This window comes from Mauremys reevesii, linkage group 3, assembly GCF_016161935.1.
Source record: "Mauremys reevesii isolate NIE-2019 linkage group 3, ASM1616193v1, whole genome shotgun sequence".
NCBI classification, from domain to species: Eukaryota; Metazoa; Chordata; order Testudines; family Geoemydidae; genus Mauremys; species Mauremys reevesii.
In genome coordinates this window covers 74,036,112-74,056,939 of record NC_052625.1, presented here as the reverse complement: position 1 = coordinate 74,056,939, position 20,828 = coordinate 74,036,112, and the positions used below count along the sequence as shown (strand labels likewise).

At 40.0% G+C, this 20,828-nt stretch overlaps 1 protein-coding gene across 3 annotated transcripts in view; it reads right to left on the bottom strand.

Annotated features, from left to right (window-relative positions):
* Positions 1–14,114: 14,114 nt before the first annotated feature.
* OPN3 (opsin 3) overlaps positions 14,115–20,828 on the bottom strand; it is a 29,784-nt gene continuing 23,070 nt past the window's right edge. Inside the window, exons 3-4 of one of the 3 annotated variants that reach the window (XM_039531589.1) lie at positions 20,165–20,440; positions 14,115–16,304 (exon numbers count right to left, since the gene is read on the bottom strand). In XM_039531589.1, the coding sequence (XP_039387523.1) occupies positions 16,041–16,304; positions 20,165–20,440 (540 nt within the window). In that variant the 3' untranslated portion in view covers positions 14,115–16,040. Of the gene's footprint in view, positions 16,305–19,321; positions 19,468–20,164; positions 20,441–20,828 lie in introns of those variants that run through there. The other 2 variants (XM_039531590.1, XM_039531591.1) reach the window with 2 other exon arrangements.

Genomic DNA, 20,828 nt, shown 5'->3' with positions numbered 1-20,828 from the left:
CTGATCCTTTCTGACTTGCATGATATTGTTCCCCTGCCCCTTCCCCCAAATAGGTCCAATGTGGTGAATATACAGGCAGCCCCATTGCAGTCCAGCAGCTCGGGAATCAGCAGTAGTGGGTAATGATTCCTGATAGTTTTCTAATTCAATGTGTGGTAATCCATTCAGAGTTGGAGACTGCCATCTTTCTTTTTGACAAACAGGACTGGTGCAGATAAATCCTCAGACCAGATTCTCCTGGAGGTATTCTCTGAGTGCTGCCATTTAAGGTTCCGACATGATATAAATTCATCCAAATGATATTTTGGATCTTGGCTGCAGCTTTATTGGGCAATCATAGTCCTGGTGCAGAAGTAGGGTTTCCACATTCTTCTTTTCAAAAACACTGGCATAACGTTGGTACTTCAAAGGGAGCTCAGATGTAGCTGCAATGGAAGGGTCTACTTAGGTGGTCACCTCCATCTGAATCCCTTGAGGTTTGGATGCAAGCACAGGATCTGCTGATCTCCAGCAGTGCTGCCACCAAAACTCTGGTGGAAAACAAATTTCCTACACTTATCACCAAATTGGCAGGTTGTGGAGGGCTAGCTGGGAGATACTGAAGACCAGGGGCAAGTGTGGAGAATGGATCACACCAAATTGTAACACTTCTTGGTGCCACTGAATCACAGCCTCAAGGGGAATTGTTTCCTCTGTATCTGGACCAGATAATAAAAGGGAAATGTCAATAGTCTCTACAAGGTCAGGGTTGCCTTGCATTGAAGGGGGATCTGCAGGAGCTGGGCTGCCCCTGTGTTTATCAAGCAGTCAGCTGCACCTGAGTCAAGGAGGGCTAGTAGGATGGAATTTTGTACGGGTGCCCCAGGTCTGTGAAACTGGACCGGCACCTGCAAGTGGGAAGCTCTCGGGAGGGGCTCTGGACATGTTCCAGTCAAGACCAGAGTGTGTGGGAGCTCTTTTCCGGGCTTTCTTGGAGTTTGTCTGGGGCAGGCAAAGATGCAGTGACCTGACTCACTGCAGTAGATGCAGAGATAGTGCTGATGATGTAGTTCCTTTTCTAGGGGGGTGAGCCATCAATGGCCCACATCCACCAGAATTGGCTTGGTGAAAGGGTCATAGTACCTGGATTGGAGAGTTGCCTGACTCCTGCTTTGCCCTTTTAGTTCCTGTAACTGGTTTTCTATACAGATGGTAAGGTCCATGAGAGTATCCAGGCTTGTGGGAGTCTCTACCCAAACTAGTTCATCTTTACTTTGTTCTCAAAAGCCACACTGAAACTGGTATTATCTGTGCCGCTTCCTGTGATAGAGTGGGAATTATTTATAATATTTGTCGGACTGTTGAGTTTGCCTGTTTCCCCTATGTGGTGCATGATTAACTAGGTGGTGGGGAAAGGATGTTTACTCTTTGGAGATGCCCAAAGATACAGGTGTGACTGATGCCTAGCTGCTTGGAGCTTGGGGCCCCATGCCCTTGGAGAGTCCCAGAAGACAATGGCCACTCCAATTGGCAGGACACTTGGCACTTAGCAACAAATGCCATGGATGGCCCACCCTCCTTAGGAGGCCAGGGTGGTGTGACCAGCTGGAGGACAAACGATTGGGGCGGGGCCAGGTGAGGTTGTTAAATATGAGCTGCTGGAAGCAGGACAAGCCTCTGGACTGGGACTAAAGAGGGTCAGAGGGCCCTGGGCTCTGGACTGACCTAGATGGACTATGGTGCTCCACATTGTGGCCTCCCTCATGTGTTATCACTAGGAGTCCCAGTATCCAAAGTTCATCTTTCAAAGCAAAATGCTGCTCTGATCAAGATCCCCACTACATACATGGACCTGCATTCTATGCACGCTGTACCTTCTGTATTAAAGAAGTGTCTGCTGTAATCTGCTCCACTTTACATAAATTAGGTGCTATCATTGAGCTCCTGGCACAGCATGGGCACCTCTTTGCTATCTGGCTTCAGACTATCCATTTGCAGACAAAACAGCGTGAAGGCAATTTTCACGACCAGGAGGGACAACACTGCAAGAGCATAACTTCTGCAAAATGTAGCAAAGTCTGCAGAAAACTAAAATCATCATCTCTATTCAGCCTCCTTATAAAAATCAGCTGCTCCTGCAGTAATATATCATCATGAATGACTTTGGAAAAGCTGTAATTTCCTGGGTGTTTGTCTGGATTCGAATGGTGCCATCACAGGATGAAACCTTGTCATGACAAAGTGAGTCTTCCTATGATAACTGATGTGTCCCTAAATGCCTCCCAGTCAAAGAGCAAGAGAACCTGACTTATTGTTCTATCCAAGTGAATGGACATGTGTCATAGGTCTCACCCCCACTTAGAGCTGTTGGGTTCTAAAATGGGGACCTGCACTGGTTTCCTTCTTCTAAACTAAAATCCTAGTTTAGATCTAGTAAAAGCTGCCACCACCCAATCAGGAACGTGGATTGGGACACAGTCCTTCCCCAAAATCCTTGGGGATCCCAAGAGCCCCAAATCCATGGAGTTTTTACACCCAGGAGAAATAAACCATTCCCCCTGCTTTTTCCCCCCTCCCTTTTCCTAGGAGAGACACCGGGATCTAACTACAGAGGGATACCTCCCTCCTCCTCTTTCCCTGAGAATCCACCCAAGGAAAGACCAACCAAGTCCTTAATAGAAAATAATTTATTAAAGAATAAAAAAGAAAGTCACTGTCTCTGTAACCAAGGTGGAACAATATACAGGGTCTAAACTTATCAATCTCTGGAGGGAATTCCCCCTCCCTTCTTTCTCAGTAAAAGCAATCACAGTACAGACTTAAAGAAATTCTATAGCAAAACACAGAATTGCAAATACAGAAATAAAAGTATAAGAATACAAGTTCCTTGCTAATACTCACTAGCTTGAATAGAAGAATTTATTGCAGAAACCTGGGAGGACTTGATTAAGATGTCTGGACTCTCTTAACTCCCAAGAGAGACTTCTCAAACAAAGAACAGGAAAAAAACTTCCCTCCACAGGGATTTGAAAATATCTTGTCTCTGATTGGTCCTCTGGTCAGGTGGTCATCAGGTACTGCATGTTAACCCTTTACAGGTAAAAGAGACCTTAACCCTTAACTATCTGTTTATGACAACATGACTTCAAGAAAATGTGTATTCAGTGTACTGCTGACAGTCCTGTTAATCATGAATATTACCACAGCACTGAGGAGCCCTAGTGTTTGTACAATACCCCCATTGTACTAGGTGCTGTACGAACTCAGAACAAAAAGAGCCCCTTCCCCAGGTAGCTTACAGTCCAAGTTCATTATAGCTCTCTGTGTGAGCACCAAAATGTGGCATTTAGGATTTTTTGTTTGTCAAGAGTTCTTTTCTAAAGAAGTCGTGGTTGGCTGAAAGACTGAGAAATAGATACATGCTAGACAGGGGCGGCTCTAGGTATTTTGCTGCCCCAAGCATGGCAGGCAGGCTGCCTCGGGGCATGCCTGCGGGAGGTCCTCTGGTTCCGTGGCTTCGGCATACCCGCCGCCGAATTGCCGCCGAAACAGCAAGACTGGTGGATCTCCTGCAGGCAAGCCACAGAAGGTAGCCTGCCTGCCCCCCTCACAGCAACCGGGCTGGCCCGGCCCAGGCACACGCTTGGCGTGCTTGTGCCTGGAGCTGCCCCTGATGCTAGAGGCCTTTACTAAGACAATTAATGCCTCAGACATTAAATCTGAAAGATCATCAGGGGAAATTATAGACATACAAACAACTACAAAGTGACCGTTACCATCCTATCCCAGATTTTTCCATATTTTGGGCATATTTGTGTGTTTGAAACATTTATGTGCCCCTCTGTAGCAGGTTATGGACAAGTTAATAGAAAAAGGTGACTGAAAGGTAAGACTTCTGTAGACTGTTTGGAATAGTTTGTTTTGTAATTGTTTATCCCTGGAAAAATTCTGTCTGCTTCACATAGGAACATGTCCATTTCTAATCACTGATTGACCATTTCACCTTGGAAAATTAAACCATCTCTCCTCCACAGTTCATTTTAAAAAGTGAGCCCGTATAACTCAGATACCCTGATTTTGATGTGTAAAATGTAGTTAGACAAAATGTCAGTCTAAAGGATTATTATTCTAGCACAAGTTACTGCAACTGTTTCAATACTGTTATTGTAGCAAATGTTCCCCACTTGTGGGTACATTTTTATTGCTAGCTTTAGAATGATCAGTAAATATCAATAAACATCAATTTCATCGTACATACACAAACCAACAACATATTTTCATCAATAATAATTGAAATATATAGATAGGCAAAGTAAGAAAAATGTTGCTTGGGAACTTATTAGAATTTGATTTAAGATTATTTACTTTGTATTTTTTGAATGTGATGTTGACAATTTCTGGCTTAAGTTAGAAAGCTTTAACTTTTAGAATCTCAGTAAATACTGTCATTAAATGTCTGACCCCTCCCATAGCTTCCTGCAACTCTGAAAATTTAAATCAATAAAAATAAAAAAATGCTTAAAGATAAAATCAATATTATCCATGGAAATAATATGTATATGTATTGTGACAAAGTTCCTCCTCTACCTTGGTGGGTCCTGCACTTATTGGCGGATTTGCTCACCTCAGAGATCTTCCCCTCTGGTGGAACCCACAGTCCGGGTCAGCTCCTCCTGTGTCTGATCAGGAGTTGGGAGGTTTCGGGGGAACCCAGGCCCACCCTCTACTCCGGGTTCCAGCCCAGGGCCCTGTGGATTGCAGCTGTCTATAGTGCCTCCTGTTACAGCTGCATGACAGCTACAACTCCCTGGGCTACTTCCCCATGGCCTCCTCCAAACACCTTCTTTAGCCTCACCACAGACCTTCCTCCTCGTGTCTGATAACACTTGTACTCCTCAGTCCTTCAGCAGCACACCCTCTCACTCTCAGCTCCTTGCGCCTCTTGCTCCCAGCTCCTCACATGCACTCCACAAACTGAAGTGAGGTCCTTTTTAAACCAGGTGCCCTGATTAGCCTGTCTTAATTGATTCTAGCAGCTTCTTGCAGAGAAGCCCATTGGCCATAAATGTTACCCTGTGAGATGGGTTCCACTCTTTCCATTGGGAGGGGAAAGAGGGAGAATCCCATTCAGTCTTTCTCGCACGAGGCTCCTCACTTCCCAGAACCCCAGGCCACTATCTCATGCTGCCTCTTCTATCTTTTCTGTCTGTGCTATTTGGCAGGTAATTCTGTTTGCACCCCTGGCTACAGATGCTATTGGACAAAGCAGGAGGCCAAGAGGATGAGTAGAGATGAAAAATGACTATTTTCCTCCTGGGCCCAAATCCATAGGGAGACACAACTTCCCCTTAAGTGTCCCCGATGGCTGTCTGGGAATCTTGCCAGTGGAAGGAGGAGGGTGGCCTCGGCCCTTTGTGGCTTTATTATACACTAGTATACCTATTAAAATGGGTTACGTGTGTCTGGGGCTACATCCCAGTCCCTGGCTCCATCCGCTTAGCATTGTTTAAAGCAGGCAGGATTTCTGCCGAAGTAGGGCCAGCTCTGTGCAACCCTTCCCCCCTTGACCCCAATGCCAGACATGGAAGGTGTTCCTGGACTTAATCAAGGGAGAAGGGGTCAGAGATGGAGCATACTGAAATCCAGTGAGCCTCGGCTGGCCTGGGAGTACTGTATGTGTGGACTGCTCTAGCTGGAGTCACTTAGACTAGTTCTTAGGCTGCTTCTAATTATGTTATGGGTGATTCTATCCCCAAACAGGTCCAGGATAAGGAGAGCAGAAAGTTGTCTTAAAGGTACTTCCTCACTACAGGTCCTGTGCTATGTCCATATAGTGGTCTCGAAGGCTGTGCGAGGATACAAACATTTGACATTGTTATAGCAATCGGCCAGATTTTCTCTGAAGTTCAGCTTTATTTTTCTTGGTTTGACAAAATGGTAAAGAGAGAGTCATCCAAATCACACTGAAACCTACCAGATACAGATAGAATGTTTAGTGGAAACAATTTTCTATTGCAAGTAGGCTTCTCTGTCTGGATAAACCTATTAGCTGAACTAGCCACAAGAGGGAGCTCAAATGCAAAAAGTATAGTGATATTAATAATATGCCTGCAACAGAACAGAAAAATCACTAAATGAGTGTGATATTAAGTGGATCTGTAAATAATAACTTGTATTTTGACTTGTAGAAATAATCTTGATTTACTCTTCAACTTCATTTCTGAATAGATTGTGTTTTCTCACTAATTCAATAACTATATTACAGAGGTTAAAGTTGCATTCATTTCTTCTTTAGAGCGATAAAACACTTTAAAATTGGATATAAAGAGTTCCCTAATTCTGGCGAAATGTGCACTATTACTTTTCAGCATATTTTAAATTGATATAATCTCTATTAGTTAAAAACAAAACACTGAAAATGTACACTCTTCTGAAAGTTATTTCTGATTGCTTCAGTTTCTTAGTCCTCTTTAACATAACATTGAAAATACACATTTGAAAATTCACATAATCTTGTAACTCAGATTTAAGTAGTTAGGTGTAAGTACCAAGATTTAAAAATGTACAAAAACTAAAGAATGTAATCACAACAATCCCTGAGGAGCTGAACAAAATTATCCTGGTTGATCCCCTATATCCATTTTCCAATCACAAGGCAAATGAAAGGAATAACTGATCTATGCAGAATGTTTTCTCCAAATGCCCTGGGCTAGAGGTTGGCTTATGCCTTAAGAGTTTATATCAGGTCCAAAACTCTTGGTTGTTTTTTTTTTAAATCATTATTGTCATTCTGGCTGTTCTCATTATCCATATGGATAATGTCTCAATGTCCAACTATTTCTTAACTCCTGCTAAGCTCTTGGCATCAAAGATGTCTTGTGGCAATGAGCACCACAAAGAAACTATGCATTGTGTGAATTAGTTCTTACTGCTTTTAAATTTGCTGCCTTTGTATTTAATTGGGTTTGTCCAACTTTAAGCTGAAGGTGTGATTTTCAGCCCTGGTAGATGTACTTGGCTTTGATCAGTTTAGTGTTCTAAAAATAGAAGTTTAACCCTGGTGGCATGAGTGACAGGAGAGGTAGCTGCCCATGTACCATGGTCCCAGGAGGGATTGTACTTGAGTGGGTAACCCATCCTGCCACCCAAACTGCCACAGCTTCACTTCTGGGTTTAGTGCGCTAGCACAATAAAAGTTTGTGTGTGTGTACATCTACCTGAGCTGGAAATTACACCTCCAGTCTGAAGTGTAGACATACCCCCAGACTGCCCCCATCTGCTTGTATTAATAAGTGTCCAAGTGTATTCACTGTGCCTACCTTTATGCCATTCATTATTTTATATAGCTTTATCCTGGTTCCTCATTCATCTCCTCTCTAATGTAAACAGTCATCTTTTCAGCAATTCTTTTCAGTTTCTTCTACAGAGTATTTTTTATGCTCATAATCCTCTTAAACATTTTCACTGTCTGATGCTGAGCCCCTTATATTTCTGTTGCATCTTTTTTGAGATAGAGTGGTCAGAACTGAACACAGTATTTGAAGTGAGGGCGCACCATTGATATGTATAATGGTATTATCATTTCCGTGTTCTGTTCCACCCCACCTGTTTATGCATCTTTAACATTTTGTCTACTCTTTTGATGGCTGGGACACATTGGACATGGTCTTCAGTGAGCTCTCAACAGCGGTGCCTATTTCTTTTTCCTGTGTTACTGTTAACTTAGAACTCAGAAAGGTGTGTAACTCATTCAAATGATCCCTTCCAGTGTGCATTACCCTGTTTTTATTAACTGAGAATTTCACTTCCATTGTATTGCTGTTCATTGAGCTTTATTAGGTCCATCTGAAGTTCCTCACTAAAAGATCCAAAATTTTCTGATGAAACTGATTTTTATGGAAAATGAATTTTTTAGAAAAAAACATTTTTACAGAAAGTAAAATTAGACTGTTCATTGAAAAACTGAGTATCAAAAATGTTTTGGTTTTTGTTTTTTTTTGACAAAAAATTGAAATTTTCCGTGGTAGTAGGGGAAAACTAGGGCTGTCAATTTAATTGCAGTTATCTCATGTGATTAACTCAAAGTAATCGCGATTAAAAAAATTAATAGCAGTTTTAATTGCATTGTTAAACAACAGAATATCAATTGAAATGTATTAAATATTTTGGATGTTTTCCTACATTTTCAAATATTTCATTTCAATTTACAGCACAGAATACAAAGTGTACAGTGCTCACTTTATATTATTTTTATTACAGATATTTGCACTGTAAAAATGATATAATATTTTTCAATTTACCTCATACAAGTACTGTAGTGCAATCTCTTTATCATGAAAGTGTAACATACAAATGTAGATTTTTTTTTGTTACATAACTGCACTCAAAAACTAAACAACATAAAACTTCAGATCCTACAAGTCCACTCAGTCCTACTTTTTGTTCAGCCAATCACTAAGACAAACAAGTTTGCTTATATTTACAGGGGATAATGCTGCCCACTTCTTATTTACAATGTCACCTGAAAATGATAACAGGTGTTCGCATGGCACCATGGCATTGCTAGGTATTTATGTGCCAGATATGCTAAACATTCGTATGCCCCTTTATGCTTTGGCCACCATACCAGAGGACATGCTTCCATGCCGATGATGCTCATTAAACAAATGTGTGTTTAACGAGCTTCAGTAACTGAATGTGTGACTGAACTCCTTGTGAGAGAATTGTATGTCTCCTGCTCTGTTTTACCTGCATTCTGCCATATATTTCATGTTATGGCAATCTTGGATGATGAACTAGCACATGTTGTTTGTTTTAAGAACACTTTCACTGCAGATTTGACAAAATGCAAAGAAGGTACCAATGTGAGATTTCTAAAAGTAGCTACAGCACTCCACCCAAGGTTTAAGAATCTGAAGTGCCTTCCAAAATCTGAGAGGGATGAGGTGTGGAGCATGTTTTCAGAAATCTTAAAAGAGCAACAGTCCGATGTGGATACTACAGAACCCAAACCACCAAAAAAGAAAATCAACCTTCTGTTGGTGATATCTGATTCAGATGATGAAAATGAACATGCATCGGTCCGCAGTGCTTTGAGTTGTTATCGAGCAGAACCTGTCATCAGCATGGAAGCATGTCCTCTGGAATGGTGGTTGAAGCATGAAGGGACATATGAATCTTTAGCACATCTGGCATGTAAATATCTTGTGACGCCGGCTACAATATGTGCCATGCAAACGCCTGTTCTCATTTTCAGGTGACATTGTAAACAAGAAGCAGGCAGAGTTATCTCCTGCAAATGTAAACAAACTTGTTTGTCTGAGTGATTGGTTGAACAAGAAGTAGGACTAAATGAACTTGTAGGCTCTAAAGTTTTGCATTATTTTATTTCTGAGTGCAGTTAGTTCTTGTACATAACTATATTTGTAAGTTAAATTTTCATGATAAAGAGATTGCGCTACAGTACTTGTATTAGGTGAATTGAAAAATACTATTTCTTTTCTTTTTTTACAGTGCAAATATTTGTAATAAAAAAGAAGTACAAAGTGAGTACTGTACACTTTGTATTCTATGTTCTCATTGAAATCAATATATTTGAAAATGTAGAAAATGTAGAAAACATCCAAAATATTTAAATAAATGGTATTCTATTATTGTTTAACAGTTAATCGCACAGTTAATCATGATTAATTTTTTAATCGTTTGACAGCCCTAGGGAAAACCCCATGTTCTAACCAGCTCTGTTCCTCACAGTCTTCTCCATTTGTGACAAACCTGAATAACTGTCATCTGCAACTTTTGCCACTCTACAGTTCAAATCTTCCCTAGACAGTAATAAATATATTAATCAACAGAGGTCCTCCCAACAGAACCTCGTGGAACCCTGTTTTTAACCCTCTTCTATGATGAAAACTGGCCATTTATGCTTGCTGTCTCTTGGTCAGTTTTCTAGTCTGACAGTACTTTGACTCTTACTCAATGGCTACTTAATTTCCTTACCAGCCTCTTGTTAAGGGACTTTGTCAATGGCTTTTGAAAAAGTCCAGATGAACATTGTCAGCTGGTTCTCCTTTAGCTTCTGTTTCTTTGATGTGTTCAAGGAATTCTAGTAGATTAGTTAGGCACAATTTTCTTTTGCAGAAGACATGATAATTAGACCATATTATAGTCCGCCTGTATTTTTACAATTCTATTTTTATTAATTATTGCTTCAAGCAGTTCTGTCCTCCAGAATAGTCATTGCTGTCAATGAGATTTCATCTTTTTGTTAGCTGCTCAGCCACTTCATTCTTATCTCCTTCAGAACTCCTGGGTATATACCATCTAGCCATGGACACTTGATTCTCTTTACTTTATCCATTTATTCCTTTTCTGACACATGGTCTCTGATGGTATCCCATCTTTCTTACCTGACAAGAGTGAGTCCAGAGTAGGCATTTCTTCAACATCTTCTGGGCTGAAAACAGATGCAAAGAAATCACTTACCTTCTCTGCAACATTCTTATCCTCAGTGATTCAGTGAACTGACCAGTTCTCTTGCAGGCTTCCTGTCTCTGATACGTTCGTTAATGTCTCAAACCTTTGACAATTTGCTCTTCAATAATCCTTCTCATCTCTCCTAATTTCCTTCTGCTGCACTGTGTGGGTGAGATTTTCAAAAAGCTCCTGAGGGAAGTAGGAGTACAATCTCATTGAAAATCAGACTTGTGCTCCTGAATGCTTTTGAAAATGTCTGCCAGATGATCTTTTTGGTTGGCTTCACTGAGGTTGGTTTTCCAGTTTGGGAAGGATCTCTGTTTAACCTGAATAACCTCTTGCACTTAACCACTTTGCCATACTGGCCACCTCCTTGCCTCCTTGTTTTCTCTTTTCTTATTAGGGATATCCATGACTTCCAAGACTCTGTTACTGTATCTTTAAGTAGATTTCATGCCAAATTGAAGGAGTCTGTCTTTATTTAGATCTTGGGGCCTTTTTGACTAGTTTTCTCTCCTTTCTTTTTAAGTGCCCCTTTCTAAAGTGGACTGTCAGCATGCTAGTTTTTGGTCCTGTTCCTTCCTTTAAGATTTGAATCTGATAATACTGTGGCCACTGTTAGTGTGTCTACTATAGTTATAATTATAATCAACTCTTGTGAGTTGACACATGATTAAGTTGAGAATAGAACCTCCTTTAATGTGCTCTAGAACTAGCTATTATTAAAAGTAGTCAGTTAAGGTGTCAAGAAATTCGTTCTCCAATCTTTGTCCTCCTGTAATATTTTAACTGTTGGTTTATATGTGGGTAGTTGAAAGCCTCCATTATTACTACTAGATTTTGTTGCCCCTTTTCTCTCTCTCAATATTGTGCACTCTATATCCTCTTCCTGAGCTGAAGGCTGGGGTAGTAGAAGCCATAGAGAAGTGTACCCTTGTCATAGGGGTGCAAGGGACCTTGAGAGTTCTAGTCCAGCCTCCTGAAGAGAGTCAGGACCAAGTATACCTCCTAGACTATCCCTGACAGGTGTTTGTTTAACTTGCTTGTAAAAACCTCCAGTGATGGGGATTCTACAACTTTCCTTGGAAGCCTATTCCAGAACTTAACTATCCTTATAGTTAAGAAGTTTTTCCTAATATCTAACCTAAATTTCCCTTGCTGCAGATTTAAATTGATTACGTCTTGTCCTACCGTCAGTAGACATGGAGAACAATTGATCACAGCCCTCTTTATCACAGCCCTTAACATGTTTAAAGACTGTTATCAGGTCCCCCTCAGACTCCTTTTATCAAGGCGAAACATACCAATTTTTAAAAATCTTTCCTCATAGGACAAGTTTTCTAAACCTTTTATCATATTTGTTGCTCTCCTTTGGACCCTCTCCAGTTTGTTGACATCTTTCTTACAGTGTAGCACTCAGAATTGGACACAGTACTGTAGCTAAGACCTCACCGGTTCCAAGTAAAGCAGGATCATTACCTCATGTGTCTTATACAAAACATTGTTAATACACCTCAGAGTATTAGCCTTTTCACAACTGCATTACATTGTTGGCTTACCTTCAATTTGTGATCCACTATAAACCCCAGATCCTTTTCAGCAGTACTACTGCCTAGCCTCTTATTCCCCATTTTATGTTTGCGTGTTTGATTTTTTCTTCCTAACTGAAGTACTTTGTACTTGTCTGGATTGAATTTCATCATGTTGATTTCAGACCAATTCTCCAATTTATCAAGACTGAATCCTGTCCTCCAAAGTCCTTGCAACCCTCCTCAGCTTGGTGTCATCCACACATTTCATAAGCACACTCTCCACAACATTGTCCAAATAATTAATGAAAATATTGACTAGTACCTGGACAGACCCCCAGAGGGCCCACTAGTTCTGCTCCCCTCCCCCAGTTTGACAATGATTAGACTGTTCTTTCTGGATGGTTAAACGTAATGCAGTGCTCCAGTAATCTCTTCAGTTAAGGCATACCAATTGGAAACATAGTTCGCTTGTAATGGCTTAGTACTTAATTGACTTATCTTTAGTAACCTTATGAGAGGAGGACTAGGCTCTGCCTTTCCTCATGAATGAAGTCCATTTCTGCATAAAGCCAAAGTAATCCAACTCTTTGTGGGAGGTGAAGTGATGAAACCCACCCCATAACCCAAGGAGTGGGGTGCAGCATAGCTCTCCTGTCCCCACAGGTTCTACCCTATAGGGGGGGAGCAGAATAGTTGCCAAATCTCCTCCACACTATTTGCAGCATGTTGGAGCAGCTAGATCCTCAACACTCACCACAACCCTTCACACCTGCCTTTGTAGATCTGGTTTGGGGACCACTTCCATGGCATGCAGGAGATGTGGAGGTGCCCCTCAACTGCTATACTATGTCTAGTCTCCCCACAAAGCCCCAATGAGGGGGTTGTGTGGTGCAGCAGGCCTTCAGCTGATCCCCCGCACAACAAATTAATTTCACCCTCTAAATCTACTGCAATTGCCGAGCTATTAATAGATTTCTGTATGCTAAATTATTACTGCTGTTTCTTTTATATTGCTATAATCCATGAAAAAAACGTTTTAAATGAACTGGGCTGACAAGAGGTCATAACGGTGCTCTAGCCACTCTAGTTGAAATTTGTGTCTTATTTTTTAAATTTAACATCTTAAATTGGATTATTTCTTTTTAAACACTGAATGGATTGAAAGTTCAGCTCTGCAACAGGCTTGTCTAAAGAATTTCTAAATTCTATAACTTTTTTTTTTTTTTTTTTTTGCTCCTTCTCCCTTTCCTACGTTTTCTTATCTTTTTCCTCTTGTACTTTGGTTATTTTAGACAGTTAAAGGCCTTATTCTGCCAGCTGCTAAACACCCTTAAATCCCATTCCATTCACTCAGCACTTTGCTAGATCGGGCTCTTAGTCTCCCATAAAACGGATTAATGAGCTATGATCATCCTCAGAGTAGACTGAGGAACCATAGAAATATAGGGATCTGAGGGACTCCAAGAGGTCACCTGTAGTTAAAAATCTCCCTTGCTACAAACTAAGCCAATTACTTCAGGGGACATCAGAAATGGAAGATATTAAATATCTTCTTGCTCAAGATCGCCTGTTAGCATCCTTGAATTTTGTGGCTGGCTGTAATGTCTGCATCAAAGCTGCTTTTATCAAAGAAACAAAAATAATGTTGGAGCTAAATGGTGAGGAAATGGGATACCAATGTGCTAAACACATAAGAGCAATATACAAATCAATTTCAGGACTAGTATTTCTTTAAAATGTCCTTATGTGTAGAAATAACCAATTTCTAGTAAATTTCACTATTTGTTTTTCATTTACTATTTTATCATACTGTTATATATGGTGACATTCATAATATATATTGTTTTGGGGTTGCAAATACTGCAGGGGGAAATTTGTTTTTAAATCTTAGTAGTTCATTTATTTTTAATTTCATGGTAACTCCTTACCCATGTGACCTGGGGGTTAAAATCCATGACAGTATCTCTCTGAAGAAGGTTGATTTTATGAGAGTTCTTTATAAAATAAATCAGTAGCTTTCTGTGCAATTTCAACAGGGCAAAAGGCAAAATGTTTGTCCAAAAGCTGAAATGATATTGTTGTCAGTTCCTCAGAAACTCTATATTTGTCTAGTAGGTGGTACTAAGATCCATTTCCTTCTCAAAAGGAGAAAATACTTGACCATAATTTAATGTATTATAAGTACGCTAAATTTAATCTTTCATAAAAGGCTCAAGATACATAAAATGCTAAAATATCAAACATACACATTCTGTGAAAGGATGGTAATTTATATGGATTTCTGGGGCATTTCTTTCTCTTTGGTAAAAACAAGTGTGCATAGGTAGTGATTATTGGTGGGGGAAAAAAGGGTCCTGGACATGGAAACTGATAACTTACATTAAGGACATGTATCTGAATTCATGAAACAGCTCAAATCAATGCCTATTGGGGGAGGGAAGTAGACAAGTGTTTCACCTGTGCCCTTTCCCAGATGAACTACTGTTTATATATTCTTGTGTGTGTGTGTTTAAAACATTGCATATAGAGTCAGATTACCAGTGCAGATACATTAGAGGGGTGTGTGTACAAGGTACTTCATGCCACTGCATCCCTGCATAGTACAAGGAAAAAAATCTTTCTTGTGTCTGGGGAGTTCAAAGACTGCTCCAAGCTAGTACCACCTGTCAATACCTTTTTGAAAGCGGAAAGGGAGGGGGACTGGGTCAGTCACTTTAATGTGAGTTGAATTCAGTCAGTATCTCCAAGGATCAGACTCCCGCTGAGAACTTTTGTTTCTGGTCCCTATTGATTTTTTTGAGAGTTTAATTCTTTCAGGCCAGATCAACTCTTGTTAGTGCAGACAGGTGTCCAGCCTGGTCCCTTTACCCCACTGTCTGCTTTTCCTCCGGTTTCCATCAGAGTGGAGAAGCTGCAAGTTATACTTGGGGCTCCATATTGCCCTATTGGCAGCAAGTGCTGAAGGGGTGGCCTAAAATAACGCCCATCCAGGGAGTCCAGGGACCTGATTCTCTACTCCATTACACATCAGGGAAATTCCATTGATTTATGTACAGTTCACTGGTGTAAAACTAATGTAGTGGAGAGGAGACTCAAGTCCCATGTGTTGATTCTAGCCCAACAAACATAGGAATTACTTGCCTACTGCTGAAATGCAGCTACCTCTGGAGTGCAGCACTGCAACTATTTTGTGCCAGCAATAATTCCCATTACTTTTTACAAAAGTAAGTACAGAGCAACTTCTGTAACTGTTCTGCTGAGTGTATTTTAAGAAGGAAAAGTTATTACTCAGATTTGAAATTTAAGCAGAAGCAGTTGGTTGACATCTGCTACTCTCACAAAAATATCACAGCAGATTGAATTTTCAAAAAGTAGTCAGGGCCTCTGTTCCATGAAATGATAAATGTGTGTATGAGTTTGGTTTGGTTTTCAATCCCTGCTAATCTATATTTTCCTCTGTTTTTTGTTTGGTTGGGTTTTTTACACTAGAGCAGGGTGTAGTGGTGTGTAAAATTTCTGATACTCTCCTTTTTGTCATCTCTTTATCAGTCCCTTTATTCCCTTTTTCTAAAATATATATATTTTTATTTCTCCGGAACACCTCTCAAAGTGGTTAAGGGCACCTAATGAGTAGCACCAAAACAACAGCAAAACAACTTTGACTAAACAAAGGGGCAACTTTGTACTGGCTTTGTACTGTGTATGACTGCAGAGGGGGCAATTTGAAAGTCAATTTTTTTTTTGTCAAGATCAGGTTCTAGTCAGCAAACCCAAGTCCTACTTCTGAAACTCCCAGGTAAGTCTATGTTGCAAGGAATCCTGATTAATCATGTTTTAAAAAATTCAGAGTCCAGCAACATGTTGGGTACAAATGTAAATATTTCTATACGGTTACCATGATTAAATTGTTCAGAGTTTCATCCACTGAAGTGTTTCAGTATTTTGCAGCTGAAGGACAGTGCTTTCTTCATTACACTATCATCAAAGGAGATGACCAAACAGTTTAATTGGCTAAAGTCCATTCAGGTTCTGACACATGTTGTAGCTTAGTCCCTATAGTGGCTTTACTTGGATCACATTTACTTTCGTGCCATTGTGTTTGCTGCTGTTGTCCATTTGCTGGGTGTCATCACCAGTGATGATAAAAATGATGGAGGAAGAGCTAAAAGTCACTTTCTTCTTTGGCCTGACCCCAGCTTTCTGGGACATAACTATTGGTCTTATTGGCTTTTCATTTCCTAATGCTGGTATTTCTTTCCCGGTCCTCTGGAATCTTAGCAAGCGAAAGCACAAGAGCTGCAAAAGGCATCGTCGAAACTGCAAAGAGGAAAAATTAGACTCAAATTACACCTTTCAAAGCTCTCACTTTCAAAATGCATCCAGTGATAACAATCGTATCAAGTAGTTCTCAGTGAATTGTTATACCAGTTTCTGTAGTTGCCAACTGGTTTTGAATTATCAGGAGTAATGCAATGAACTTACTGGATACCTTTTCCTTATGCACCCCACACACTCAAATGAGCTGGAGGGGACCAACTAGCTGGTTGAGATCGCTGTTTCTCAGTTAAATATGTTGCCAGTAGAGGGCTCCATAATCCCTCGAGAACAGGAAAAGGCGGTAACAGGGAACTGGGTTTAGGAGAGACTGGGAGCTAATTGGAGAGGCTGCATGCAAGTAAGAGCAGTAGGCCAGGCATAATAGCCTAGGAGCTGGCTACGGAGAGGGGGCAAGGCAGCCTGCAATGCTTGCCTTTCAGCTCTGAGTACACTATGGAGGTGGTGTACCACAGCACTCCCAGAGCCACCCTGTGGTGGGGTTGGTTACTGTGCATATGTTGCTGTAGAATAGTTCTAATAATTTTTTTTCATTAACTCAATATTGCTAACTTCAAATATTCAAAAATCATCAGTCAGGCACCCTGAAAAGTCATGATCTTGGCTTAATCAAGATTTTGGAGCCTCTACAGTTCATAATGTTAAGGTTTTTTTTACCCTACAACTATTTAAAAAAAAATCTGAGATTTTTTCCTGTGATTTGCATGGCTCCAGAAACTGGAACTTTATTAAATGCCAAATGTTATGGACTTGCAATAACATCCCAATGGTTGGCAACAATGAACTAACTAATTTCCCTTTGAGTAAAAATATTAGTGGAAAGGAAAACTATTAAATGCTTCCCTATACTAATGGATTTAGATCTGGGATGTGATCTGCACTCGTCTGTCCCATTTAAACATAATCATTTATGAAACATGTGATCTTACTTTACAGATATGTAGTGCAAGATACTCCGTGGCAACTCTCCTGATTAGATAGAATTCTAAGGCTTCCAAGAGTAGAACTGTTAAATGTGGCAAATATGGTTTTACTTTCACCATAAATATGTGTACAGTACTTCCAAATCTTCACAAACATGAAAAACTCAAAGTGAACTTGATCCCTGAGATAACTCATCAGTTTAACACAAAACAAATTAATTTGGCAACATCTTGAAGGGGATCTAAAGAAATCCGTGGAATTGTGGTTGGGCATTTCCACAAAAACCATGCTCTGAAAAAGCCCCAGCACCCCTGCTTCAATTTCAGGACTTGGATGGAAGAGTCCTTGGTGGTCGACCCCTTAGCATTTTTAGGGGCTACTCTCTGCAATCATTTCCCCATCTTTGTGTCCCTGGGGAATACTGCCTGGTAGACAGCCTGCTTCCAATGATCCCTAGGGCTCTGCTGATAGCTCGTGGAGACCTAGTCCTAATTCAGGGGCTGGGAAGCCAACTGCAGAGTGGGGTGAGTGAGCCTAACAGTACCTGGAAATATGACTCCAGCCAGGTTCTCTGCTATGGAGCTGCTCACGCTGGAACCCCAGCAGGTCTCCAATGGAAACATGCCTGTGTTTTGGCAAAAATTGTCTAATCTGCAGTAGTGTCTACCAAACATTTTGGACTAACGAATTGGCATTTTCCAATTAAACGTAGTTACGTTTGGTCAGAAAACTTCCCACCAGTTCTAGGTATTATGTCTGGGATGAATTAAGCCCATGTATAGTTATCAACCCTACAGAATCTCACTCAGTTGATGGGTCCCCGTGAACTTCAGGGGTTTATGTGGTTGCTATTGTACTGGGAATCAGTTTGTGATCTGGGGATTGAGTCAGAGCTGCTACATCAAAATCACTTAGTTCCAAATGTTCTTTACGTATATGATTGGAAAGCCCAAGTGAGAGATCCTGGAAAACTTCATCTCTAAAAGGTAGCCAAAAGTCAGGGAAGGCCTTTCAGAAAACATTCACATTTCTCTTTTCTTTGTCACATTATGCTACTTCGTGTATATAGAGAACTGTGTATTGAAACTCTGCTTAAAGTAAACTAGGAAGTTTGTTTAGAGGGGCTGCAATGTGCAGGCTATTTCCAAATGATGCTTTGCTTCATAGTGGTGTTTATCTTTATTATGATGCAAGTGATGTTTCATAGAGATGCCTAGCTTCCTCACAAGTGTCTTTATAAATAGGTTGATGTGTAAATCTCCATTTTCTTTTGTCCTGTAAAAGCTTATTCAGATAAGTTGGCTACTGCCACTATTGAAGTAGCCTAATGCTCAGAAGAAAGACTAGAAAAGAAGCCTATAAAATTAAATCTCCATAAATTTTCTCATACAAAGCAAGTGTTTTCTGTTTTGTTCCCCTGTTTCAATTGCTCCAAAATGCAATTCATTATGACTCACAAATTATTCTGACTGAACATCCTTCCATTGGAAAAATACCAAACTGGCAAAGCAAACATTCCACAGGAACATGTCACTTTTGACAAAATTTTCATTTTGAAAATAATTGAAACTGGAATATTTTAAACATGTCAAAACATTCTGTTTCAACATTTTCAGAACAGAATGTTTTCATTTTTCATTTTGAAATTACTTTTAGTTTAGAAATATTGTATTTTATTTGTAAAAAAAATTAAGGTTGAAGTCAAAATGAAACAAAACCTCTTGATTAGCCTGAATAAACTTCTGGAATAAACTTCATGAACAAAATTCAAAACTTTTGACTCTTTGCCCCAATTTGTGACACAACAAAATTTTAAAATCTAGAAATTTTTTTAAACCAAAAATGTTTTTTTTTTCCCAGTCAGCTCTAGGGAACATCCTTATCTTAATATTAATGGATATACCTTTGGTTACAATAATACTTATTTTTTCCATATAGAAGTATTAATTCAGGAGTGTGTCACATCGGTACTTTGTGTAAAACTTTCCATAGTCAAATATATGTGGTTTGTGGGTTTTTGTTTTTGTTTCAAAGCATCCATACCTCTTGGATTTTATTGCAGAAGTTTTATTTAAATTCATAGTAAAACCAAGACACTGTGTTCTAGGGGATAGGACACTGGACTAAGGCTCAGGAAACATGGGTTTTATTCCTGGTTCTGCCACTGGCTTCCTGGGTGTCCTTGGGCAAATCACATCTCTCTGTGCCTCAGTTTCTCCATCTGTAAAGTGAGATAATGATACTGACCTCCTTTGTAAAGTGCTTTGATAACTTCTGATGAAAAGTGCTATACAAGAGTTAAGTATTATTTCTCTAATCCAATCTAGATTCTCTCACACACTCTAACCTGAGCACTGCAGCAACCTGCTAAACTGTAACAGTAAAGCAGAGGATGCTAAAATCCTAGATTGCTATAGCAGTTCTAAATTAAAGATGGATGTAGAGGCTGTGCTGTAGTTCTGGGATGCTTCTGATCTGGGTTGAACTTCCCCTGAATCACCAAAGTTCTGGGTGCAATAAGGGTGCAATTTGGATACGTTTCCAGTCTGATCTGCTTTAAAGGACATATTGGGCTAAACACTTTCAAACTTGGACACCTAAAGTTTGGATATCTGTTTCCATATTTGGGATAGAAGCAGCAGCAAATAACAGAGAGGAATGGAAGAGTCTGGTTTTTGCTCTGTTTGCCACTGTTGCCATGGGGAGGATGTGATGTAATAATTCCATATTTGTGTGCTCGGGTGGGTATTTGGACACCTCAGTCCCAATTTCTGACCCTTTTGCTAATGAGAGTGATTAACTGCTCTTAATTTAAGTGTTCAAGTTTGAAAACTGGACTCCACATCCAGTATAATCCTCACAGCTGTGTCATATGCTTTCTTTGACTGCTCAGGTAAGTAAGTTTGTGATTAACCTACCTTTCTGCTCATGAAGATGTAGATGACTGGATTATATGCAGTGCTTGATTTGGCAAAGAAAGATGGGATAACAGCCACTGTTGGAGTTACAAGGTTGCTGTAGCCAGAAGCTACTAAAAGAGAGACCACTGCATAAGGCATCCAACAGATAAGGAATGTGGAAATCATTAAAAAACACATTTTAGCCACTTTCTTTTCATATCTTAGGAGTTTGATCACTTGAATGGTCTGAAAATCTTCAACACAGCGAAGCTGCAGGGGGGGAAAGGGAAAAGGCTGAAAACAAATGCAACAAATAGCTTTTAATTTTTCTTAGTTTTTGTTAATTATCAATTCCCTAGCCTATAGTTTTTTAGGAGCAGAGACTATTAATCCCATTTCAAGACTCTTTAGTTCTTTTGCAGCTGAACAGGTGTTTCCTGCTCATTTAGGATGTGTAGTAAATAAGGTGCAGATATAGTTTGAGGAGATACAGGAAAATGAATGTGCTAAAGAATGACACATCAAATGACCTCAGATTACCTTTTTTTCATTCAAATGAAAGTATTTTAGGAAACTAACATGCACCCATCCATTAACATAGGAAGTTTCTAGTCTCTGGCTGATGTTTTTTTTCCTCAAATTTTGTATGAATATGTTGGTGCTGAAAGAACAATCCTGGAGA